This window comes from Mauremys mutica, chromosome 7 (genome assembly GCF_020497125.1).
Source record: "Mauremys mutica isolate MM-2020 ecotype Southern chromosome 7, ASM2049712v1, whole genome shotgun sequence".
Classification (NCBI taxonomy): domain Eukaryota; kingdom Metazoa; phylum Chordata; order Testudines; family Geoemydidae; genus Mauremys; species Mauremys mutica.
The window spans coordinates 125,201,366-125,228,127 of record NC_059078.1 but is presented as its reverse complement, the minus strand read 5'-3'; the positions used below and the strand labels follow the sequence as shown (position 1 = coordinate 125,228,127).

Sequence of the window (26,762 nt, the reverse complement as noted above, 5' to 3'; positions counted from 1 at the left end):
ATCAGTTAATTCCAATCAACCTTAGTAACCATTTCTACACACAAAGTCATTAATTTAAAGTTACAATGAGCAGCAACTGTTAGGAAAAATTAATAGAAAGAACATTAAAGGTAAAAAGCTCCCCATAAACCCTGTCCATTCAAATCTGAAGATGAAAAGATAAGCTAATAGACATAAAACTGTCACTCTCCTTATAGTTCATACATCCCCTATCAGAAATCCATTAGCTGTTCTGGTGAAAACCTTTGCTCTAATCTCCAAGGTCTGGCTACAGGATGTTCGACCAGCAAATGATTTCCTTGGCCTGTCATTTTCTTTGTTCACCGAGAGCCTTTGGGCAGATCACACATCTGAGTGCCTCAGTTTGCCCAATATAAAATGGAGATAAGCAGCAAGGCTTAATTAATCCATATCTGCATACGTGAGTTGTGTGTTCCTGATGATTTGCTCTCCATGACACCATCTGAAAATGCCCCATCTGAAAATGCCCTTCCCTTGCATGCTGAGGTGTGGTGAGACTCCGTGGTTCCAGAATCACTGATCTTGAGAGTTTCTTCCCTTAGGTACTATGGCTGCGGCCTGGTGATCCCAGAGTGCCTGGAGACCTGTTGGATATTGGATCTGGGGAGTGGGAGTGGCAGGGATTGCTATATGCTGAGTAAACTAGTTGGGGAGAAAGGGCATGTCACTGGAATAGACATGACCGACACCCAGGTATGTTTCCGAATTGAATAGTGGTAATGAAAGTCCAGGTCTTTATCTTCATGGCTCTCAGCTTTGGAAGCGAAAATAACTTCTTCCCACCAAGGCGGAACTGCATGGTGCTTAGAGTTCAAAGCTGATCCTTTGGTATATGGGGACTGTCCGGTGTAGGGGTTCAGCTGCACGCAGGTAGTAACCTTAGCTATTTGCTTTTAATAATCTTATCTTCATGCAAGCTACAAGGTTTTAATGCAGTGCACATGTGGGTCGGGTTTAAGTACCCGTAATGCAAAGCACTGAATGATTGTTTTTTAGCTGCTTGGTCATTGAGAATCCTGCTTTGATAGAGTCACTGAGAGAAGTAATTTCCCCACTCGTAGCTTCTTCTAGCCCTGTTAAAGACCTGTGTGTGGAAATGGGGTAAATGTATTTTGCCATTTATTGTCTCACTCCTTCCACCTTCCAGACCATCGTGCAGCATGTGATATCCTGTATGGGGGGGGATGCAGGGAAAATACCCTGCACCATCAGGCATGAGACACTGGTATGAGTGCTGGTCTCTTCCCTACCTTCCCAGAGCGTGCTGTGGTGAAGACAATGTGCACAGCCCCTTGCTGGGCTTTACGTTGATCAAAAGCTTTGCCAGTCCCATGCTTTGTTGATCAAATAGAGACACTCCTCACCCACCGTATCCCTGGCCAGTACGAGACTTCGTCTTGCCATTTGTTGGACTCTGTAAGGAATCCCATCTGTTCTTCTTTGGCCAGGAGATTTGGTAGCCATGATCTAGGACTCAAAATGGCTGGGGTTGGGAGGAAATAAAGAGAGATGCTTAGGGCCCTAATGAGAATATGTAGGCCCTCTGGCGCATGAAAGGGAAGATACTTTAGAAACACTTTAAAGAGTTTATGTAGTTTACAGCCTGCTTATTTGTTTTCCTCCTCCAGGTAGAAGTGGCAAAGAAGCACATTGACTATCACATGAAGAAATTTGGCTACCAGGTGCCTAACGTGGACTTCATCCATGGCTACATGGAAAAGCTGGGAGATGCTGGCCTTAAAGATGAGAGTTATGATATAGTTATGTGAGTACCATTCTCAGAGCTCCTGCAGGGGTCTATACAATAGGTTAGGTACTTGTTTCTTGTGCATCAGTGAATCATGTCCCTGGTTGGGGGGTGTCAGGGGACAGGGGGGTTGTATAGGGGTGGGGAGTCCCGGGGGGCGGTCAGGGGACAGGGAGCAGGGGGCGGTTGGATGGGGTGGAGGTTTGAGGGGGTGGTCAGGGGACAGGTAACAGGGGGTTGGATAGGCGTGGGAGTCCTGGGGGGCTTGTCGGGGGCAGGGGTGTGGATAGGGGTCTGGGCAGTCGGGACAGGGAGCAGGGTGGATATGGGGCGCTCCTGGGAGGGGGCGGTCAGGGGACAGGGAGCAGGGGGGGTTGGATGGTTTGGGGGCTCTGAGGGGGGAAGTCAGGAGGTGGGAAGTGGGAGGGGGCAAATAGGGGGTGGGGGCCAGGGTGTTTGGGGAGGCCAGGCTATTTGTTCCCTACCCGGCCCTCCATACAGTTTCGCAACCCCAATGTGGCCCTCGGACCAAAAAGTTTGCCCACCCCTGCCCTAGTAGGATGTTCCCAAAGTTAAATGATCTATTCCAAGCTTGGTGAACTGCAAAAAAGTGATAGAAAGTAATTTAGATTTTTGTACAATTGTTTCAGTTGTTGTATTCAAGAGTTAGTAACAAAGAATATACATTACAATTTTAAACCTAACCAGTGTTCCTTAGGTGACTTGACACAAGATGTGAGAACATGTTAGTATTAGAGTTGAGTGGGTCTAATATTTGTTAAATCCTCTTTTTTATCTATAGGAATTAGATACAGTGCGCCTGACAGCTAATTTCTAAATTATTATCTGCAAAAAAAAAAAAACCTTAGAGTTTTCAGGTGCCTAAGTAGCCCTTGGAATCACAGTTAAAGTTGGCCCCTTCCGCCCCCCACCCTCAAATCTGAAATGGCACCCCTGGTATTATCACAGCTAAGAAGATGTTCTTAACCTGAAAAGGGCCCTTTAAGTACAGGGTCTCAAATGAGGAGTGCAGCCCCAAATAGCGAGAGCGAGGGTTTGATGTGGGTTTAAACACAGATAGTATGATGTACTAGGGAATACACTGATCTGCAGGCAACACTCCTGCCCTAGCCTGTTTGGGGTGGGTGGGGGGGGTAGACTAGTGGGTCTTCTCCGTCACTAATTTAGATCATATCAGCCAGCCTAGACTCTGCAAACACTCCTTGAGGCTTGCTGAAGGATGGCTGAGGACCCTCCAGTCTCCTTTGGGGGATGTGAAAGGTGTCCAGGCATCTGTTACTCCCTGCCAGTGTTCCAGATCAAAAGCTGCCGCCTTGCCCAGCTGCAAGGTCGGGCCTAGCCATTTGTTCTAGCCTGACTAAAACCCACATTGCTTTCCTCCTTCTGGTGCCTCACTGAGCTTTTATCTCCTGTCTAGCTCAAACTGCGTGATTAACCTCTCGCCTGATAAGAGAGCAGTCCTGCAGGAGGCCTATCGAGTGCTAAAGGTAACCCCAGAGCAGGGCATGCGCTCTGTGTGTGTATGTGTGAGAGAGAGATCATGATGGGGTTTGGGGAGCAACACTGGATCCCATCCTGCCTTTTGGGGTGCAAGGAGTCCACAGACAGGCAGCAAAATGCAGCACAGGCCCAGAGAGACTTCCATATGAGGAGAGATAAAGAACTCTGGGGCTTGGGAGATGGGGGAGGGAGGGAGAGATCCTGGCTGCATTGAAGTCAGCGGGAGTTTTGCCTTTATCTTCAAGTTGGCAGGATTTCACCCTGCATGACAGTAGGGAGGCAATAGAGGTACTCAGACTAACAATGGGCATCTGTTCTCCTACGGTTATAAACCAGGGGGGCGACCAGTGACCACAGAAAAACAACACATTAAAGATTGGAATACCTTTAGCATAATGATCAGTTACCTTGTGACAATGAGTTCTGCAAGGTATCACTGAAGTCAAGAGCTTAACAGAGTCCAAGAAACGGTTAGATGTTTATATGAATGATGAAAGGAGAAGCCAGCCGCTAACTTATGAGCAGGTGATGAGAGACTCCCTTTCTAGGCAGATTGTTCCATAACTGTCCATTTTTCCACCTTCCTCTGAAGCAGTGGTACTAGCCACCGCCAGAGATGGGATACTGGTCTAGATGGACCATTGGTCTGAACCAGTGACTGCTTTGCTCCCTTGCTCTCCTTTTGTTCATGTCCTCTCCACCATCAAATAGTTAGTAGCTCACAATTGGAAGTCTTTGCCCATGAGGCCCAGACGGACAGGTTAAGGGGGCCCCAGGATTGGGCCAGCAGCGGGTGCTGCAGGGCAGGATTGGGCTGTATTGCCAGAGCTGTCAGGGAATCTTGCCCAGCACCTGTCTGCAATATGCCTGTGATCTCAGCCCCTCCGTCCCCGAGCATCATGTTCACACTCAGCTTATGAAACAAAATGAGGGTGATGGTGGAATTTAATCTGGGTAGAGCCAAAGGTGGTGGGGCAGAGGGGGTTATTGCTCTTAATTGATTAGCTTGGAGACCTTGACTAATTGGGCTGTCTGGGTGCGCTGGCCAGGAATGCTCGGGCAGACACAATAGCTCTGGACTAGACAATCGCGTTGCCGGCAAGGTCAGCCCCAGCCGAGCTGCCCTGTCTATGTTCTCTGGCAAATACTGTCTCTTATCAGGGGCTGGTGTCATTTTTAGCTCTTGCTGTGGCTAAGCATGGCTCTTTTCCAGGCTGGTGGAGAGATGTATTTCAGCGATGTCTATGCCAGCTGTGACCTGCCTGAGGACATCAGGAAACACAGGGTCCTCTGGGGTGAGTGATTTTCTTACCTGATCTGAGGCAATGAGGACTAATGGTGTGAGCTGGAGGCTGGAAGTTAGGAACCTGGTTAGAAGGATCCCCTCCCCACATGCTGCCTCTTGTCTGAGGTGCCTGGGAACCGGAACTGATACCCTTAAACTTTCCCGAATGAGATCTCTACCCAGAACTGATAGAATTTCCCAGAATGCCCTGTCCCATCATGTGCTGTGGCTCACTTAAAAACTAGGGCTGTCAAACAATTAAAAAAATTAATCACTCTATGTCAAACAATAATAGAATACCATTTATTTAAATATTTTTGGATGTTTTCTGCATTTTAAAATATATTGATTTCAGTTACAACACAGAATACAAAGTGCACAGTGCTCACTTTATATTTTATTTTTATTACAAGTATTTGCACTGTAAAAAGCAAAAGAAATAGTATTTTGCAATTCACTTAATACAAATACTGTAGTGCAATCTCTTCATCATGAAAGTTGAACTTACAAATGTAGAATTATGTACAAAAAAACTGTATTCAAAAATAAAATAATGTAAAACTTTAGAGCCTGCAAGTCCACTCAGTCCTTCTTCTTGTTCATCCAGTTGCTCAGACAAACAAGTTTGTTTACATTTGCAGGAGATAATACTGCCTGCTTCTTGTTTACAGTGTCACCTGAAAGTGAGTACATGCGTTCTCATGGCATTGTTGTAGCCGGCATCAAAAGATATTTACGTGACAGATGCGCTAAAAATTCATATGTCTTCATGCTTCAACCATTCCAGGGGACACGTGTCATTGCTGATGACAGGTTCTGCTCAATAACAATCCAAAGCAGTTTGGACCGACACATGTTCATTTTCATCATGAGTCAGATGCCACAAGCAGAAGTTGATTTTCTTTTTTGGTGGTTAGGGTTCTGAAGTTTCCTTATCAGACTGTTGCTCTTTTTAAGACTTCTCAAAGCATGCTCCACGCCTCGTCCCTCTCAGATTTTGGAAGGCACTTCAGATTCTTAAACCTTGCGTCAAGTGCTATAGCTATTTTAGAAATCTCACATTGGTACCTTCTTTGCGTTTTATCAAATCTGCAGTGAAAGTGTTCTTAAAATGAACATGTGCTGGGTCATCATCCGAGATTGCTATAACATTAAATATATGTCAGAATGCGGGTAAAACAGAGCAGGAGACATACAATTCTCCCCCAAGGAGTTCAGTCACAAATTTAATTAATGCATTATTTTTTTAACAAATGTCACGAGCATGGAAATGTTGTCGGTAGCTGCCAGTGCGGTGCTCTGCTCTTGTTCGATGATAACAGTCGGCTGCATGTGTGTTCCCTCTGTGTGCTGCCCCGGCTCTGTGCATATAGCTGACACAGCAAGCCCTGAGAGAACCCCCAAAGACCACAGACTCTAGTAAGGTACGAAGGAACCCGAGCCAGGTTTATTGTCAAATGAAGCACAGTAATAGTTTCCTATAGACTCTACAGGACATACTACGAATATGTGCCCCCTGGCAATGGACACGGATCAGTCAGTGGCGGGACACTCTACTGTCCCGTAGGCTGGACAAAGATGTGCACTCCGGGACCTACTTTTATACAGTTACAGGACAGATAACTCATCCTTATTGATGTACTGAGGTACAGCCCCTTGGCTCATTAGGTGCTGTCGCCCCTTTGATCATGTAGTTCCAGACAAACAGATCTATCCATCATGCTGTCCTGTCTTTTAGATGCACCTGCCTATTCCTTGTTATGTCTGTGGAGTGTCCTGATGTCATCTTGGCACAAGTTCCTCTTCTCGCCTCTTCTGTGAGTGAGGCCTGCCTCTGGCTCACAGCCCAGCTTTTGCTTAGCAATGCCTGAAAGTACTTTGGTTCAGGCTTCAGGCCTCAGACTGGGCCTCTGACACGAGGTTATGTTTCAGGGCTTCATCTTACTACAGGAAGCACGTCTTCTGGAATGATGGCCGAAGCATGAAGGGGCGTACAAATGTTTAGCATATCTGGTACCTATATACCTTGCGGTGCTGGCTATAAAAGTGCCATGCAAATGCCTGTTCTCACTTTCTGGTGTCATTGCAAATAAGAAGAGGGCAGCATTATCTCCTGAAAATGTAAACAAACTTGTTTTTCTTAGCAATTGGCTGAACAAGAAGTAGGACAGAGTGGACTTGTAGGCTCTGAAGTTTTACATTGTTTTGTTTTTGAGTGCAGTTATGTTACAAAAAAAATCTACATTTGTAAATTGCACTTTCACGACAGATTGCACTACAGTACTTGTATGAGGTGAACTGAAAAATACAATTTATTTTATCATTTTTATAGTGCAAAAAAATTTATAATAAAAAATAATATACACTGATTTCAGTTAAAACACAGAATACAATGTATACCAAAATGTAGAAGAACATCCAAAATATTTAATAACTTTCAATTGGTATTCTATTGTTTAACAGTGCGATTAAAACTCTGATTAATCACGAATAATTTTTTTGAGTTAATTGAATGAGTTAACTGCGATTAATCGACAGCCCTATTAAAAACCCGACGGCAGCCTGTGTGCCGCTCACTGTGCCCTGGCGTGGCTGGCTGCACGATGTGTGTAATTACTCTGTGATCCAAGGCGAGTGCCTGGGAGGAGCCCTGTGGTGGAAGGACCTCTACAGAATTGCTGAGGAAGTTGGATTCTGCCCACCACGCTTGGTGACCGCCAGCCGAATAACCATCAATAACAAGGAACTGGAGAGTGTTGTTGGTGAGTGAGTGCCATGGACAGAGCATTGATCCCTGGTCCGCCCTATCAGTACGGGCTGGGGTTCCATGGTCCTGCTCTAGGATAAAGCAAAGTGGTGTAGCCTCAGGTAGCAAGAGTCTGTCTACCAGGGCTGGAAAGCACATTCCCAGCTGCAATGCAGACATACCCTGGAAGCCCCACTGATGGACCAGGGCCCCCACTGCATTTGGCTCTGTAAAAACACAAAATAAAAAGGCGGTCCCTGCCCCGCAGAGCTTGCAATCTACGTGTGCCGTCGTCTGCAGCAAGTGAACAATGCTTGAGCGGGGAGCGCGCCATTGACCACAGCCCCAACGAGCCTTGACTTTGTTTGATAGCACCGAGACTAGCCCTTGCTGTGGGCAATAGGAAATGTAAATGTAGAAAAGAGACAATTGGGGCTTTTTTTTTTTCCAGCCCAAGAATAGAAAAGACTAAATACTCCAGCCCATAATACGGCTGTGAGAAAGCACAGGATGAACCAGAGCAATGTGCTGTTTGTCTTTAGCAACAAGTTTGCCCTTCCACAGCACCCTTTGTCCTAGGATCTCAGATCACCTTCCAGGCAGCTGTTCTGCCTCTCAGCACCCCTGAGAGGCAGGTAGGGATCACCCCAGCCCTCAGTGGAACTCAGCCAGATGTGGAATGGAATGTGGTCGCTTTTTAAAGTTTAATTCCATTCTCTGACAAGTGGGACCTATCATGAGGGGCCATGTTTGGGGGGTCAGTGATTCCAGATCAAAACTCCTGGCTTTTCTAGCTGCTAGCCCTGCAAACTTAGCCTGGGATCTGAGAGTCACATGGGGTGGTTTCCCTCTCACACATCACCAACAGTAAGAATTAAGTGACTGGAGTTTAATGAACAATGGTACTGATGCGTGAGGCTTGCCGCTGGAGTATGATCCCCTCCAAGACCCTAGGTGTGTACTCAGGTGGCTCGTCTGTCCCACCACAGCTGTGCGTAGTTAGTGCATGCTCATCTCCCTGAGCTGGAAATGACACCTCCAGCGGCTGTGCAGATGTACCCTTAGAAGCACTTGAGTTCTTCTAAGGGAAGGGGAGGGATAGCTCAGTGGTTTGAGCATTGGCCTGCTAAACCCAGGGTTGTGAGTTCAATCCTTGAGGGGGCCACTTAGGGATCTGGGGCAAAAATTGGTCCTGCTAGTGAAGGCAGGGGGCTGGACTCGATGACCTTTCAAGGTCCCTTCCAGTTCTAGGAGATTGGTATATCTCCAATTATTACCTAGAAGGGAAGATATTTTAAAAAAAAAGGGGGTTGGACTAGATGACCTCCTGAGGTCCCTTCCAACCCTGAGATTCTATGAGTTGCATAGCAGCTTTCTCACTACTCTGCCGTCACTGTTATATGCCGTTCAGGCCCTAGACCTGTGATCACCAACCAGTCGATTGCAATCAGCTGGTCGATCCTAGAGACTCTCCCCATTGATCGCGATCAGTGGTGGTGTCATGGGGCTGCTGCTAAGGCAGGGTCGCTCCCTCCCTGCCCCGGCCCCACACCGCTCCCGGAAGCGGCCAGCACAGCCCTGCGGCCTGGTGGTGAGAAAGGGCAGGGGTCTTATCACGCTGCTCCTGCCTGCAAGCACTGCCCCGGTAGCTCCCATTGGCCGGGAATGGGGAACTGTAGCCAATGGGAGCTGAGGGGGTGGTGCTGGCAGAGAGGGGCAGCACCTGGAACCATGTGCCCCCTTCCCACCTGCCAGGCCACAGGGGTGCGTTGGCCCCCTTCTGGGAACAGTGTGGGGCCAGGGCAGGCAGGAAGTCTGCCTTAGCCTTGCTACACCACCGCCCGGGAGCCGCCTGCAGTAAGTGCACCCCAAACCCCTCCTGTACCCCAAACCCCAGCCCGGAGCCCCCTCCCAAAGCCCACCCCCTCCTGCACCCAAACTCCCTCTCAGAGCTTGCAATCTACCTCACCCCCTCCTGCACCCCTACCCCTTGCCCCAGGCTCAGTCCAGAGCCCCCTCCCACACTGCGAACCCCTCGGCCCCAGCCTGGAGCCCACACCCCCTCCTGAACCCCAACCCCCTGCCGCAACCCGGTGAACATGAGTGAGGGTGGGGGGAGAGCGAGCGATGGAGAGTTGGGGGGATGGAGTGAGCGGGGCGGGGCCTTGGGGAAGGGGCGGGGTAGATCCTGGGTTGCCCTTAAATTAAAAAAGTGATTTGGGGCATAAAAAGTTTGGAGACCACTGCCCTAGACTGTGACATGGGAGAGATGGGCACTGATCCCACCTCTGCCACAGTTTCATCAGATGACCAATGGCAAATCACTACCTCACTCTGTACCTCAGTTTCCCCATCTTTAAAAAGGGGACAATGATATTGCCAGACTCCCAGAGGTGCTGGGTGGAGAAATCCTGCAGTGCTGAGAAGATGCTTCATTACTGTGGTGCTGGGAGAGGTGGGTTAATGCTGAACTAAACAGTGTAAGATCACCTGGTGTTTTGCTTTCAGGTGACTGTCAGTTTGTCTCTGCAACTTTCCGTCTCTTCAAAGTACCCAAGAAAGGCCCGGCCGAGCGGTGCCAGGTTATTTACAACGGCGGGATCACTGGGCATGAGAAAGAGCTGGAGTTTGATGCCAATTTCACATTCAAGGTACAGGGAAGCCCCCCAGGCGTAGTTAATTGCCATGCCTGTGTCAGCTTTACTGCACCTCCGCGCTGGATCTCCAAGCCCAGAGCTCGTGGCTTTGCTTATACTTCCCCTTCTGCACTCTGTGATTGCAGCATGGCACCGCCTGCTGCTCAGCAGCCCTGTACAGAAGGGGCCTCGAGCGGAGGGGGTCCTAAATACAGCAATGCAGCTTTATCGAGCAGCATCCTGTACCGTAGAAACACTCAACACAGGGGAAGAGTGGCAGGGAATGGAGAGAGGATGGCCAGACATGGGGTGGCCGTTCCAGATGGCGGGAGCTGCAGAGAAGGCGGCTCTTGCGCCACTAGCGGCAAGTTTGTGTGATGGGACCAAGAAGAGGCCAGCACAGGATGAATGGGGAGGGGAGTAGAGAGGCCGGGCCTGTGGTTTTGATTGGGGCAGATCAAGGGAGGCTCCTGGGGAAAAGAAGCAGCGTGATTCTGAACTAGATCCCAAAGTGACTGTGGGTGGTCAGTGGGGTTATTTGCAGAGCTGCTGCACTGGGGGCTCCTGCTTCGATGGCTTCCCTTCAGCACTGCAAATGCACGTGCCCCCCAGCCTGCTCCCTGTCTCACTACAGAGCTGGCCGTGTGGTGGGTGCTGGGTCCTGCCGCGTTCTTCTCGGCTGTGTGTGACGCCCCCTCTGTTTCCCAGGAAGGGGAGGTTGTGGAAGTGGATGCAGAAACTGCAGCCATTTTACAGAGCTCCAGGTTTGCCGAGGAGTTCCTGATCCGACTGGCTGCAGGGAGGGCACCTGGGGGCTGTTGTCCTGCAAAAGTAAAGGTTAGTGACAAGCTGGGCAGCTGCTATACCTAAGGTCTCCCTGTTCGTGCCACATGGGCAGATTTTCCTGGCTTCAGCGTCCCTGCTTCGTATGACATGTGCCAGTGAATAACGCAGTTGGGGTCTGAATGGAGGCTGGTAGTGGGGAGAGTTCATGGCGTCAGCTGGTCCCATTGGATGTCCACTTCCTGGCAAACTGGGACCAGCTCAGAGCAGAGCTGGGCCAAACCAACTTCCAAATTTTCCCTCCTTCCCTCTCCCTGTCCCATGTCTGGATGTGGGGCCCTTCCCAGCTCAGGTGGGGCCATGCAGAGCCCTACAGCAACCCAGTTAGCTAAGGCAGGTCTCCAAAGCAAAGTCTGGTAGGAGCAAGGCGCGGCGTCAGCTTCTCTGGTGATAAGCAGGGCTAACCCCACTCTGGCTAACACAGAGCAGTGGTTTGAAGCTGCACAGGGTCTGATGGATTAGGATGTGGGGGAGGTGTGTGCAAATGAAATACAGTTTGCTCCATCCATGCACAAACAAAATAATTTATTCCAGGTGTGTCTGTCTAATTATATAAGATGTAAAACTGAGATCCTGGCCTCATGGGCCATTAAAGATCCTCTCATGGCCCTTTTAACATGGCTGGGGGTCTTGACCCCAGTCAATTTGATCCTGCTCCCCCATATAGTTCCTTACTTTTCCCCTGCTACATACATTGGATACAACATGCTTCATTTCCTTCAGTTCTTGTGTAATGTTTCTTGGGCTTTTTACTGGCAGCCACGTTCTGCCCCAGAGACGGTTGCATTTCAGTGGCGGAGGAAGGAATCCCCATAGGCTTACTTTGCACATCGGTCGAAGTTGCAAAGCACTCTGGGATGTTCTGGAACAGAAGGTGTCACAGAATGTTGGTACAGCTCATAACTGCATCCTAGATAGCTCTAAACCGTAAGCTGACTTTTCCCTGATGGGCCGTCTGAGGAGAGGCATTATTGGAAGACTGGAGTTCTGGCTTCTCCACCCGGCACTGCCGCTGACCCACACTGTGGCCTTGGACTAGTTGCTTTTTCTCTCCAGGCCTTTGTTTCCAGACCTCGGAGGAGGTTGTGGTTGAATTATCTGAGACCCCCTGTTGAAGGGTGCTGTGGACATCAAAGAATGACTTCTCTCTGGCAGACCTGGCTCAGAGAAGGCATCTCTTTTCAATCCAGAATTCAGGGCTGGGGAGAGATGCCAGCCTGGCAGCCCTGATCCCTGCTGTTCTCCACTGAGCAGGTCCAGCACAGACTTCGGTGTGACTTGAAGGAGCCCTTCTAGGGACCGGAGGGATTTTTTCCAAGGTTCATTCCCTCCTTGGCCACTCCACTGAGCCTGCCAACACAGGGACCTCTTGGGAAGGTGGGTGGTTTGCCCAGAAGCAGACACATGTCTGCTCTGTACAGCCTGGGGAGTGCAGTAGCGACTCTTAAGCAAACACACCTAAGCCCATCTGCCATCCATGGCCTTGGCAGGGGGGGTGCTGGCATTATGCCTCCTTTGATCGAATCTGAGCTCCAGCCAGCCTAAATAAAGTGCTGTGATTCAACTTAGGAAATGGCTGGTGGGACGGGCAGAGAGCTCTTGGCATGTGTGTAAAGCCAGGACTGGGAATCCTCTTTGTTTTGGCAGGAGCCAGAGGGTGCCTGTGAGCAGAGAGGAGCTGCTTCCGGCTGAGCAGCATTCAAGCCTCGCTGTTCTGCCACTGCCGTTGAACGTGCAGACAGTGTTACGGCTTCCTTGCTGAATTGCGTTATCGATGCTCCCTGGAGCTAGAGTAAACACAGCCCCCAGGACCCCTCAAGGGAGTTACCCCAGTGATGATTTGGGCTCATGAGGGAAGGAGATAGAAATCCCTGCGATTATCTCTTGCTGTAGGAAGGAATGCTGGTGACTCAGCTGGGGGAGCGCTTCCCTCTCAGTGTGGACCCTATGACCTAGCCTAGTGGTAGGGGTTTGCTGTCTCAATGCTGAAACTTGGTGCTAGGGGGTGCTGTGCTGCTGGAGATGCTAATAAACCCAAGGTCCTGACTAACAATGCTTCACAGAAGCCAAGGAATTTTTCCAAAGTACCAGGGTGTTAACCTCTGTGTGGTGAGTTAATCACAGTCTACCTTGCAAAATTCCCACTGTAATTTCAGTTGGCTACGGCATTCACTTCCTGTCCTAAATTATAATCTAGTGCTATTGCACATCTGCCCCTTCCCTCCTGACCAGAGGTGGCTGAACTAATATATGGAGATGTGCCTATCTCATAGAGCTGGAAGGGACCTTGAAAGGTCATTGAGTCCAGTCCCCTGCCTTCACAGCAGGACCAAGTACCATCCCTGACAGATTTTTGCCCCAGATCCCTAAATGGCCCCCTCAAGGATTGAGCTCACAGCCCTGGGTTTAGTAGGCCAATGCTCAAACCACTGAGCTATCCTCCTCCTCCCCCGCAACCCCCCCTCCCTGCCCGGCTCCATGCATATCATCTGTATCAGCTGCAGTTTGCAAAGTGCTTCGGGATCCATTTGGGCTAAAGCAGCTCTACAAACTGTAAGATCCTCATGCGTTTGAATGTGCCTTTTAAAGCCTGAGGAGTTAATAGTGAAAGAGGTTTAAGTACAGGAATTAAGACTGTGATGGCAGCTTGGGATCCTTAAGGAGAAATGTTTGAGCGTGTGAAACTGGGATGCTTTGCCAGATGCTAATGCACATCTTTGAGCTGCGGGGAGGGGGAAATCAGAGTGCTGATCTGGAGTGAGGGACCCCCCCCATCCCCACTCCCCATGCTGTCAGATGGGAAGCGCAAGGAGACTTTTCTGGAGCTCTGACTAGGGAGAGGGAGCTGAGAGGCCAATGCCCCAGTAACATGTGTCCCCACGTAGGAGGCTGTTGTTAATTTAGGGTTAGCATGTGCTGATTTTTTGCAGCACGTTCTTCCATTCCTGAAGGCCAGCTCGCTGCCTCACCCACACCCCATGCAGATGCATATCCAGCTTGCTCCATGGGAGGTTGACCCTAGCCTGCCAACCCTGACTCCACAGCTTAGAGCTGCTTTATCTGCTGGAAACTGCTCTTCTCCTCCTGTCACCTTCCCTTCAGCCTGCAGATGGGCTGACGAGTCCTTAGACTTGCCATGAGTCCGTGAAATGGGAATAATTGATAGGGGAAGATGATAAAGCCAAGCAGCTGTGTGTCCTAGAAGTGTGGCCTTGTGTGTGCTGGGGGAAGGGAGAATGCTCTTGTCATTCTCCAAGCAGGAGATGTTTTTCAGATGAAGGGAGGTTTATTTGCAGTGATGTTCTGTAGGCTCTGTCCTCCCTATAACGACCTGCCATTGGGCACTTAGAGAAAAGGGGCCCGTTCGCCAGCAGAGCAGGGCCTTGAGGTTCACAGCAGAACTGTACCTGGCAGACCCCGATGGAGGGACTCACCCTCAGCTGAACAGCACTCGCTAGGCCGGGGACATGGGTTCCAAAGCCCAGTGAGTTGAGAGAGGATGGGGACAGGTACTTGTACCTGGTGGTGTGGGCCCTGTTTAATGGTCCTAGACACCATTTGACCCTTCCTCTCACCACGGTGTAATAAAAGAGCTAATTTAGACTCAGTTGAGAGTCTTGTTACACTGCAGAGCTGAAATCACTGATACCTAGGTCTAAGTATTACTTACTTTGGGACAGCTTGTGTATTGCAAGAGACTGCCCAGTGTGCACCAGCAGTGAGGCTCCCCCACTAACAGTTAACATCACCGAGAGCTGTGTTAAGTGGAGGGCCGTGAAGACATCTTGGCGAGTGGCCAGCTGGGTGGCTGGTGGAGAGGGCCAGAACTGAGCCCCACAGAGAGGTGCAGCAATCGGCTGTTGGGGCAACGAGTGAGTGCCTGAGCAGGGGAGCGTGTAAGGGTGCCTCCTAACCCAGGGTGGGAGGTGAACTCTGCGGATGAACCTCTGAATTCTGGAGCGGCACTGGCCAAGGATAGCAACTGTGAGTGGGGTGCAGAGATGGGACGGCCTCGTTATATGGACTTTTGGGTTGCTGGACTGAGGGCTGATGGTTTATGTTTATGAGCCCTAGTTGCAGTGTTTTCCCAAATTAATGTTGTTACTTCCCTCCTCTTATTAAAAGTGTTTGCTACCCTCAGACTCTGTGCTTGCGAGAGGGGAAGTATTGCCTCTTAAAGGCACCCAGGGGGCGGTGTGTAATTGTCCCAGGTCACTGGGTGGGGGCTCGAGCCGGTTTTGTGTTGTATTGTTGAAAAGGAACCCCTAGATACTGAACCCAGCCCTTATTGCGGCTGGCTCCACCTGGCCAGAAGGGTTACACAAGCATTGCATATATCAATCACGCTATCTTCATTGGAATCTTCCTCCCTTTGTTGTCATCGTTTCTTAGGTTTCTTTAATTTAGGGCCTGACCCCAGGAGTGGTGAGCCGATGGGAGTTGAGCACTAAGTGCCTAGCTGATCTGAACCTCACTCTTCAGGGCAGGGACCGTATCGGGGTTCGTGGTGTAAAGAACTGTGCAGGCCAGAGCTCCGTGGAAATATTTAACCGATTGTCTTTTATTTATTTATTTTTTAAAACAAACCCTTAATTTTGAGCTCAGTCACCTCAGAGAGCACCCTGCCTCCTTTGCAGGTCCTTCCGTTCTGCTTCGTTAATTTTCCTAGCAATATGGAATGCTGTCAAAATACGGATAGATGGATTGATGATCGCTATCCCCTGCGTTGTGTGTCAGGGAAATCTCTTCTCCTGTCTCGCCTAAATGACCTTAGGCCTTGCTCATGCCGTCAACTCTGTGTGGCCAGACCCCCGCATCCGTGTGGCTCTGCATGGAGACGGGGTCTCCCCGCCCAGAGTTTGGTACAGAATTTTGCCCTTAATCTCACCATAGTAATATTCAAAGCCCTGTTGCAGGAGGAGCTCTTGCTGTTTTATCACCCGGAAAACACTTTTGTCAACAGCACCCTCCCACCAGCCAAGCCAAAAGAAGAAAAAATGACCAGCCAATAAGGGTGGAGCAAAAATGGCCAGCCAATCAGAGCAGAGGAGGGGGGAAAAAGCCCAGTGACACAGCTGTGTGGCAGTATTGCCAGGAAATTGACACCTGGGGGGCCTGCTGTCCTGCCCCTAGAATCTGCCCTGTGGTGCCTATAACTGTTCACTGCTCCATCAAGTCATTAGATAGGTCCCATCAGTCACAACTACCATTGCTTTTCTCTGGATGTTTTCAGTCTATTGGAGGGGAGGCTACTGAAACTGCCAAGAGTGTTGTGGGGAGCGGGACACTGGCTTTGCAGCTTGTCTTGTTTTCAGTCCGTATATGCAACAGCTGCACGTTCAGCAGAGAGCGAGAAAGGCATCACCCCTCTTATAGTCTGGGTTAGTAACAAGGTAATTGCAAAAATAATGCCGCATCAACCCCTGCGTAAACTTTCTCCCCAGCCTGGGCTGGCCCCAGGGTTTCTTCCCTTAGCGTCTCTGTCTCTAACCCTAGCTCCCTCCCCTCGGCGACTGATGGGCCAATGAGTCAGCACTTGTTAACCCCCAGGGTGCTGATGCCTGCAGGCTGGGGCCAATTGGGGAATCCCCCACGTTACACTCCGTTCAGTCCCTGCTGTGTACTGGGCCGAGCCCCTCGCTTTAGCTGTGGTGCCAACAGCCCTCCGCTGATACACTTCCTTGTTTCTGTCTGCGCTGCAGTCAGAGCGCTGATTGCAGCAGCATGTGTAGACATACTTCAGCAGCTTTAATCTAGCTGGAGGGAGTGCCAGTAGCAGTGGAAGCACAGCAGCACAGATTTCAGCACAGGCTCACTGCCCGAGTAAGTATTCCGGGTCCCTGGTAGGCTTGTGCCGCCCGGCTTCACTGCTCTTGGGACATGTTAGCTGGGTTAAAGCTACTTGGGTATGTCTACACGGGCTGCAGCCACACTCCTGATTGCGATGTAGACATACCCATCGTTTAGAAACAACGCCCCTCCTCTGCCATCTTACTGGCCCACTCCCTGCAAGAGCAGTGCTATCGTATTTGAGGGTCCTGATCCACAGACGCCGCAAGGGATCTGCAGTATGAAATGCTATACGCTTTGTTTAGCTCCTCTGTAGTTTCTCACAAACCCCATCTGGTTGTCGCAAACTTAAATAGCTGTTAATGTGCAAATGTCCGTAGGAATTTGCCAGGTCTAGTCTGTTTTAGTGGGCAACAATTGATAACTGGATCATGTAGTTATCTATATAGAAGTCCAGTCCTCCTTTAGTTCTGGCTCAGATTTCAGCACCTCACAGCTTGGGCCCAAGAGCTCCCATGTTCTGAGGCAGTCAGTGGCATGGACCTGAGGATGAATCCGGTTCGTTAAGCAGGGCTGGTGCCAGTGCAGCCCCTGTGGGTAACCTCTGTAGGCAGAGAGGCAGCAATTCTCTCTTCTGTCTCATCCCTACCAAGGCTTTGCTGCTCCTCGCCGCGGGAGCGGTGTGAGTAAATGTGGGCAAAGTGCTCCGCTATGGACATGCTGATTGCAAGGCTGTTGTTTCCTTAGTAGTTTCTTGTGCCAGACACAGTCAGACTCTTGGGAAGGCCAGTAAATTAGAGCTGCTGGGCCCTTCTTCACTGCTGTTTATTAACTCTTTCTGAAGCCCCTTAGCTTGTTTGAAAGGCCAATTAAACCATCCCGGAGGTGTTAGCATGAGTGGGCTGAGGAGCAGGGGTGTTCATGATTCTCTCCATAAATACACTCCAGTTTTCTTTTTAGCAAAGTGAGCTCCCCAGCCTGACGCTCCCTGAATTTGTTCACCCAGGGTTCATTTGTTTTGAGCTGAGCACCAAGTGGGTGACTTTCCATTCTTCTGAAACAAACTGTTTGTAGGGAGCTGGGGGGAGATTCTCAGAGGCACAGATGAGAGTCAAGCACCCAACTCTCATGGACTTTCGGTGCCTCTGAAACTCAACCCCCCTGTACTTTGCAATTCTGGAGACTCACGTCCATGACTGTCTGAGTGCTGTACAAACGTGAATTAACCCTCGTACGGTTCTTGGGAGAAGGGTGAGTTGCACCACCTCCATTTGTACAGATGGGGAAACTGAGGCACAGAATGGGGAAGCAGCTTGCCTCAGGTCACGTGGCTGCAGAGGTGGGAATAGTACCAGATATTTTCCTTACCAGTCCCTGGTTCTAACCACTAGACTGTGCTCCTGACCTTACACACCTTTGTGGGAACTCCCCTGACCTTGCCTTTCAGCCCCTTCAGAACCATCTGACCCCGATGATCCGTTCATAGATTCTAGGACTGGAAGGGACCTCGAGAGGGCATCGAGTCCAGTCCCCTGCCCTCATGGCAGGACCAAATACTGTCTAGACCATCCCTGATAGACATTTCTCTAACCTACTCTTAAATATCTCCAGAGATGGAGATTCCAGAGCCTCCCTAGGCAGTTTATTCCAGTGTTTAACCACCCTGGCAGTTAGGAACTTTTTCCTAATGTCCAACCTAAACCTCCCTTGCTGCAGTTTAAGCCCATTGCTGCTTGTTCTATCATTAGAGGCTAAGGTGAACAAGTTTTCTCCCTCCTCCTGATGACACCCTTTTAGATACCTGAAAACTGCTATTATGTCCCCTCTCAGTCTTCTCTTTTCCAAACTAAACAAACCCAATTCTTTCCGCCTTTCTTCATTGGTCATGTTCTCTAGACCTTTAATCATTTTTGTTGCTCTTCTCTGGACCCTCTCCAATTTCTCTACATCTTTCTTGAAATGCGGTGCCCAGAACTGGACACAATACGCCAGCTGAGGCCTGACCAGCGCAGAGTAGAGTGGAAGAATGACTTCGCGTGTCTTGCTCACAACACACCTGTTAATGCATCCCAGAATCAGGTTTGCTTTTTTTGCAAAAGCATCACACTGTTGACTCATATTTAGCTTGTGGTCCACTATAACCCCTAGATCCCTTTCTGCCATTCTCCTTCCTAGACAGTCTCTTCCTATTCTGTATGTGTGAAACTGATTGTTCCTTCCTAAGTGGAGCCCTTTCCATTTGCCCTGAGCGTGCGTTGTAGCCCTGCTGTAGATTCCTATCTCTGTTAAGGCCAGACTGGGTTTAAAAAAAAGAAAACGATGATGCCCTGGGGACTGGAATTTCCTTGGCATCCTGTGAAAGGCTCTGTCACATTCATCACGCTTGGGAATGACAGGCTGGACCATTAAAAACCTTCCAGCTTCCCCCTGGGAGCATAGGAGGCTGGATCTCGTGCACAGCACTGAAAATATTCCAGTGAATTGGAGAGCTGATGCAGGTGGCTGATAGGCTGCAGGGCTTATCGGAGGGGAAAGATAGGCCCTTTGCAGAAAGGAATGTGCTCAAGGGACTGGGGGCTTCATAATCGCTGACCTTGCCGCGTTCGGCACGGGTGATGGAGTTGTTTCTTAAAGGCACAGGCACATTTTTTGTTTCTCTGCCTCTTCGTGGCAAGCAAGCAAAGCAAAGCCCCGCAGACCATCTGTAACTGGGTGCAGGTATCATGCCCCAGGAGCCCCAGCTAAGGACAGCGTGTGGGGGGGGGGAGGGGGGTTCTTTGTGGATTTCTTTCCAGGAGCAGTGGTGAGCTGCAGCCGGTTCTAAAAGGGCTTCTAAATTTAACAACTGGTTCCTGCAAACCGCTCCCTGCTGCGGCCCCAGCTCACCTCAGCTCTGCCTCCACCTCCTCCCATGAATGCTCCGCCCTGCTTCTCCTCCCGCCCTGCTTCCCGCGAATCAGCTGTTTGCGCAGGAAGCCTGGGAGGGCTGAGAAGCAAGCGGGCTTCCTGCTCAGGCCCAGGAAGACGAAGCTGAGGTAGGGGTAGAGGGAACAAGGAGGGCCGTGCGCCCCGGCTGGTCTCCGGCCGCGGCCCTGCCTGGCCCCGGCTGCCTGGCTCTGGCCGCATCCCCGACCGCCCGGCTCCGGCCGTGGCCCTCCCCGGCCGTCAGTCTCCAGCCGTGGCCCTTCCCGTCTCCAGCCGTGTCCCCTCGGCCGCCCGGCTCTTGCTGTGGTAGTGCGGGTCCAGGCATGGTGGCGGCTGCAACCCCACCTACCCAGATGCCCGGCTCCGGACACGGCCCTCCAGCTCCGGCCCGGCCTGGCTCTGTGGCTCCAGCCGCCCGACTCCTGCTGTGGTGCCACGCAGCTGGGCTCCGGCAGCGCGGGTCCGGGCGCAGCGGCGGCCCCGGCTCCAGCTCTGGCTGCGTGGCTCTGGCTGCGGCCCTCCCCAGCTCTGCATGGCTCCGGCCGCCCGGCTCCCGCCACATCCTCCGGCCCCGCGTCTCTGGGCTCCGGCCACGCGACTCCTGCCCTGTCCCCGGGCTCCCGACTCCGGCCGCGGCCCTCCAGCTCCGTCCCTGCGTCCCAGCCATGCGACTCCTGTCCCGGCCCCAGGCTCCCGGCTCTGGAGGGGGCAGGGAGGGGGTGTTGGAGAGAGGGCAGGGGAGTTCGGGGGTGGATAGGGGTTGGGGGGGTCAGAGGGCAGGGAACAGGGGGATTGAATAGGGGCAAGGGTCCCGGTGGGGCAGTCAGAAAGGATCAGGGGTTGGATGGGGCGGTGGGAGGCAGTCAGGGGCAAGGTTTCCAGGGGCAGTCAGGGGACAGAGAGAAGGGGTGGTTGGATGGGGTAGGGGTCCCGGGGGGCCATCAGGAATGAGAGGAGGGGTTGGATGGGACAGCGGGGGGCAGTCAGGGTACAGGGAAGGGGGGTGGATGGGGCAGGGGTCCCTGGGGTGTGGGGGGGCGCCAAGGAACGCGGGGGGTTGGATGGGGCAGGAGTCCCGAGGGGTGGGCCATGACCCCTCGTGGGGTGAGGAGGGAACCGGTTGTTACGATTTTGGCAGCTCATCACTGTCCAGGAGTGTATTTTTGCCAGTATTGTCTGAGGCACAGCACAGGCAGCTGGTGCGGTGGGCTAAGGGTTAGTTCTCCAATGGCAGGGATCTGCAAGTGGAGCAGAAGCTAATGCCACTGGTGATAGCTCGTGGCTAATTAGCCAGAACAACCAGCGGAGGCTGGGAAAGCAGCTAGAAGCCGCTTTCTTCAAGCCTTGATGGTAGGGTAGGGCTAAGGAACTCTGCCTGTACTTTAAAGGGAGGAAGGATGATACCAGTACAGGCATGGGAGCCAGGCAGGCTAGAGTCTATTCCTGACTTTGCCACTGCCTCCCTGTGCTGCCTTGGCTAAGTCACTTCACCACTTCGTACCCATCTCAGCAGTCTTGCCAGCTCTAGTGATTTTATTGCTGGCCTTGCAATATTTGATGTTTTGCTTAAAGCCTCAGCTCCCAGAGGCAGGTGATTACAGGAGACTCTCCGCTTTTATTTACAAAGAGACATGTCTAGCCCTCGTGGTTGCAGAGAAAAGCTCAAATAAGTGATGCCTTATGGGCTCAAAAAGCAGAAGCAAAAGAGAGATCCAAATCTGCTGATGCTGTGGGTGGCAGGGGCTGACATGAGGTTGGCATCTGCGACGTACCTCCCTCCACCCAGGGTGGGGAGACTGTTAATAACTGAAACAAGGAAACCCCAGACTTCACAGTGCGAGGGCCAGGGCACGTTGTGGGGAGGGGAGATTGGCTGGGTTAACTCCCAAAGGGCGGGCTGGGGACGGGGGGGATTCTTTTTACAAACCCTCCTATTAACAGAACCGTGTTAAGGAAATTACAGCTCCTCCCCCTGCAATGGGAACCGGGTTGGGTTCACCTTTCCCTGCAGCGTTCCCCTCCTGGACGTTGGGCTGGTGCCTGAGCCGCCGGGCTGAGCTCTCCAAACCAATCAGCTTTCTCCAGCACCCTAACTCTGGCCCACGTGGTGGGTGAAGAATTCAAATACCTTCAGCCCTGTGGCCTAGTAATGTTCCCTTGACTGAGACCCCTCTCCTCTCAGGGGGATATTGCAAGTGCCTAGGAGCTTAGCACCTACATAGCAGTGGCTGATGTTAGTTTGCCTTCCTGCTGAGACAAACTTCCCCCAGCGCCTCTCCTTTTCCTACTGGGACTGGATTCCCCTCTGTGCACCGAAAGAGAACACTGTGGGTTTGGCTCATCCCTGCACGTTGCTGTGGTCTGGGGCACTTCTCCCAGGGGGGAATCTGAACAGTCGGATTTGGAGGGAGTCATCGTTGATTGAGAGAGCTGCCAATAGGCTGTGCAGCATCGCATGCTCCATCCTCATGGGGCTCCCATTGCCCATGCAGCTACCTCTGGGGTGGAACACTGCAGGCCACATAAGGATCTGAGTAGTCCCCTGTGATGGTGCAGGACAGGCAGCAGAACAGGTGGTTGTACCCAGTAGAATCAGCAGGGCTGCTGAAATATGCGGGGTGCAGTTACCCACAATAGGATTGGCTGGCAGTCCCATATGCTCCAGTGAGAAGTGAGTATGGGAGAGGGGAGAGTGCCGGTTACTGACGCACCACCACCGCTGTGGCTGATGCTTGGAGGGCACCCAACTATGGGCTGACCTCACCCCAGCCTGCTTAGCTCGAGCACTGATGCAATCACACTCCAGGTGGAGGTAGCAGTGTTGCGGTTTGTCTGGTTGCTGACAGCGTCCTCGGAGTTATACGCTACAGCGCGACCGATGCGGTCCCTGCCCACAGGAGCATACAGCCCGCCAGCCAACTAGCTCACTGGCACAAAATCCCTGCGGCTGGGCCCCTGGGGCTGACGTTTGTGACTCACCCTGTGCTGGTGGGGCAGCTGTTGCGAGGCTCAGAGGAAGATGTGTGGCTTTATGAGGAGCGGGAGGGGAACAAAGAGGGAGGTAGTTCTGTGGGGGCCCAACAATCAGATCCATGTTAAAAAGCAGTGGGAACAGGATGGCAGGAAGGGTCTCGGGTGTGAGCTCGCCAGCCAGTTGAAGAGGGGGCTGGACGAGTGCAGCAAGGGGTCCAATCCAGTCCTGCTCAGCCAGAGAGAGGGCGATAGCAATACTTGGTGGGGGCTCCATGGGGGTGGGAAAATGGGGAGATTCCCAGGAATTCACAGCCCTCCTCCCAGTGCCGGGGAAAACCGCCTGGCAGTGGCGGCCTTTCCGGCCCCTTCGAATCTGATTTGGTGCCGTGTTTGTTTCCTTGCTACAGGAGAAGATCGTTGATCCGTTCCAATTAGTGGAGCATCTGGAAGCAAAGGACCTCGCTCCCAAGCCAGCGGGCTGCTGCGGCCCCAAAGGGTGCTGCTGAAAAGCTGAGTATCTAGCAGCAGGAGCCAGCAGAGCAGAGGCTGAAGGATCAGAGCTGTTTTTGTTACTCATCGCTGAACAGCAATTAAAAATTAATAGCGGGGGTAATGAAGCTGAGCACTTCACGGCTTCACAGCACTGCGCAGGTAATGCGGAATGAGATTAAATAAACCCCAGCTGTCACCCGGGTTCCTGCCCTGGTGCATGGCTGCAATCAGAAGATAGCGGGTTTATTTGTACGCGCCATGTTAATTGTTCAGAGCAAACCCAGCTCTCTTCAAGCCAGGAGGAAGATCCAATGGAACCTAGTTAACTGCAGGGGCACGAAACTGACCAGTGCTTTGTCTAACTCAGAATGGGCTCTGATGAGGCTGGATCCCAGGGATCAAAATTATGTACTGAGGCCATTTGAGACCAGCCAACCTCTTGTAAGGCCCAGGGCAGAGCCTGACGGAATATGCTCTTCCCAGGCTGCAGTGTGTCCCTGGAGCTGTTCCCTGCCTCGAGGCTTACACTGTCCCTTCTTGCCTTGCCCATGTGGGAAGTGCAGCTCCAGCCCCACTCTGCCCCTAAAGCCTCCCGGTGCGCTGGGGAAGCAGGCAGCCCCCATGGTGCTCTGCAGTGCACCCCCTTGCATGGCATTCCTCCTTCCCACAGTGGAACTTCCTGGCTCTGTTGCCTTCAGCCTCTTCCCTGAGCAAGCACTCTTAGGCTGTGTGCTGAGGGCACCCAGCTGCTCTTTGTGGCTTGGGATGCGGTGACTGGTTACATATCTGGCCGTTCAAATGGAACCGCTCCCTTTGGTAGGGCGGCCCTGACCTTGGGGGCTAGATGGGCCAAGCACTGCAGGGAGCCTCTCTCATCTGCTGCTAGCTCGGAGCAAGGAAGGTCAAACCAGGCCTCGGCCATGTGTAAGAAGGTGTAACATGCTCAGTGGCAGCGTCCGGCAGCCAGTAAATCTCACGCTGCATCCAGGGCAAATCCCAGGCAGACGCCTGGCAGGATGGAGGAGATGAGCAGGAGAGGGTCCGGGTGGAGGGGAGAGGCGTCTGAGAGAGATCAGTTGTGAATAATAGCAAGGAATCGCTTTCCCGGTGCCATGGGCCCAGCACCTACCACAGCTAGTCTAGGGGCAGATCCCATCTCCCGGCTCACCCAGCATCTCCAGAGGAAGGCTCTGCCTTAGGAGGGGCTGAGCGGAGTGAGTGGGAATTGAGAGCCCTCGGCTTCTCGTGGAGGGTGCTTGGTAGGCAGGGCTGTGCCCCCTTTCCGCAGCTTGTAGGAGAAGGCCCTTACTTTCCTGGCTGCAGGGGCCCGAGGAAGGTTGGGGTTACAAATGGTGAATCCCCCTGACGGCAGGAGCTGCTGTTACACTAGGCACCGTCTAGCATCAGCCTCTAGAGGCCATCTATTGCTCATGGCTGAGCACTACCCGCCCACCGCTTCCTAACAGCTGAATGGATCTTTTGACCCAAACACTGCAGGTCTTTCTGTAGGTGTTGGAGGGAGAGGAGCATTGTAACCGGACGGTGGCCTTGCGGAACCTGGAGAACTGTAGCGCTTGGATCTGAAGTCTCAGGGACTGGCGGGGCACGGCTGGTTGGGGGGGGGGGGACTCTTGAAAAAGAATCAGGATCTGGGGCTAAAATAGCTCCTTCTGTACCACCCACCGAAGGGGAAAGCATTGCAGCGTTGAAGGGGACTGCTGCTGGGTTGCAGGTAAACCCCCCTCCACATTGATTATGGCAACTGAAGGGGAACTGGACCTATTTTATACTGTTTTGAAATAGTGGGGCTTGTGCAAGAAGCGTAAGGATCAAAACTTGACAGCTGCATTTGTAAATACAGCTCACCTTGCAGTGGTATATGTGACAGGAAGAGGACTGAGAGCTGCGCAAAGGCTGACACCTGGTGGCCACAAGGTGGCATGGCATGTGTTGCTGATCTTTCTCCCAATTTCACACCGTAAAAACATTTTTCCTTTAAAATTCTCCTGGAGCCTCTGCCTGTTTTTTGGGCTTCAGGATCCAGAATTTGCATTAACGGAGACAAGTCTTCAGCAACAAATATTTAACCCCTCTTTACCTCTGTTTCCCCATCTGTAAAACGAGGACAGTAATGCTTAGCATGCAAAGGGCTATGTCCATTAAGAAGTTATTGTCTATAAAGCGTGCAGACATCCTCATGTAGAAGGTGTTTTTGCAGATCTGTGTGAGGGGTGACCAGCCAGCTGCAGTCTCAGAGTGGGGCGGTTTAATTTAATGTTGGTGCCTGTGGTAAGCCCAGAAAAATATGCTTTTCATCGTGGTCATATGCAGCGTGGAGATTGCACCAATTACAGCAGGCGTAGCCAGTGCCAGAAGCTTGGCAGTATTGTTACAGGTACAGGATGCTTTCCCTCCCAAGGTGCTTTGCAAATGCCATGCATCAGAAGCTCATTAATTCACTCGGGCCAGGGTGAAGTACTGACCATTGCACAGAGGAGAACACAACAGGACTTTGCAGCCAGCACAGGTCAGGTCAGAATCAGAGCACAATATGGTGACACTGTATGGTGTTCCTAATTCCACTCTCAACAAGGGACCATGTAGCGGAGCTTGAAGGATGAGAAGACTGGAAGGTACAAGAGGGGCGTGGAAATGGATGCAAATTTTATTTAACCAGGAGAGTTCAGATTAAATGAACCAAGTGTTGTTCATACACTTAAAAGGATGGGGCCAAATCCTGAAAGGAGCTGAGCATTGACTTCCATGGGAGTTTTGGGTGCTCTCAACTCTCAGGACTTGGATCATAAAGTGTTGCTAGTAGTAGACTTCATTGAGAAAACCCTGCTATTAAATTTTTGCAGACAGTTGGGAAGAGGCATCTTTTGTGATTGTGTCTTACAGAATATGGGGATCAGTGAGGTTCTACCGTATGTACATCACCACTGAAAAGCAGCCACCTCAGGGGTGGAGACAGACAGCTACTGGTGCCCAGCAACAGAGGGAGAGGGAACACTTTGGCCAAAGACACTGGGCAAGCCCCTTACTTGGAAAGAGTCCTACAATCTTCAACGTCCATGCAGAATTAGCCTTTTATGATCTCATACAAAGAACCCCACCCAGTTGATTTACCTTGGAAGGCCGGGCTCAGCCAGCCCTGCAGCGATTCAACTCCACAGCTGTGGGAGAGTCTAGGTTCTATGGAGCTAGGGGACGAGAGCTCAGGAAGCGTGGCTGAACTTTGTGACTTTGTCCTCACCCACGACTATTTCACATTTGGGGACAATGTATACCTTCAAGTCAGTGGCACTGCTATGGGTACCCGCATGGCCCCACAGTATGCCAACATCTTTATGGCTAGCTTAGAACAACGCTGCCTCAGCTCTCATCCCCTAACGCCCCTACTCTACTTGCGCTACATTGATGACATTGTCATCATCTTGACACATGGAAAAGAAGCCCTTGAGGAATTCCACCATGATTTGAACAATTCCCATCTCACCATCAACCTCAGTCTGGACCAGTCCACACAAGAGATCCACTTCCTGGACACTACAGTGTTAATAAGTGATGGTCACATAAACACCACCCTATACCGGAAACCTACTGACCGCAATACTTACCTACATGCCTCCAGCTTTCATCCAGACCACATCACATGATCCATTGTCTACAGCCAAGCTCTAAGATACAACCGCATTTGCTTCAATCCCTCAGACAGAGACAAACACCTACAAGATCTCTCTCAAGCGTTCTTAAAACTACAATACCCACCTGCTGAAGCGA

General features: G+C 51.5%; 1 protein-coding gene across 3 annotated transcripts in view; it reads left to right on the top strand.

Moving 5' to 3' along the window:
* AS3MT (arsenite methyltransferase) overlaps window positions 1-26,332 on the top strand; it is a 32,319-nt gene extending 5,987 nt beyond the window's left edge. Inside the window, exons 4-12 of one of the 3 annotated variants that reach the window (XR_006581023.1) lie at window positions 564-714; window positions 1,650-1,786; window positions 3,207-3,276; window positions 4,503-4,584; window positions 7,205-7,336; window positions 9,829-9,971; window positions 10,665-10,793; window positions 22,895-23,138; window positions 25,881-26,332. Coding sequence is in view for 1 of the 3 variants with exons in the window: in XM_045023824.1 (XP_044879759.1) it covers window positions 564-714; window positions 1,650-1,786; window positions 3,207-3,276; window positions 4,503-4,584; window positions 7,205-7,336; window positions 9,829-9,971; window positions 10,665-10,793; window positions 22,895-22,993 (943 nt within the window). In the remaining 2 variants the exon portion in view is untranslated. Of the gene's footprint in view, window positions 1-563; window positions 715-1,649; window positions 1,787-3,206; window positions 3,277-4,502; window positions 4,585-7,204; window positions 7,337-9,828; window positions 9,972-10,590; window positions 10,794-22,894; window positions 23,213-25,880 lie in introns of those variants that run through there. The other 2 variants (XM_045023824.1, XR_006581024.1) reach the window with 2 other exon arrangements.
* Window positions 26,333-26,762: the final 430 nt, after the last annotated feature.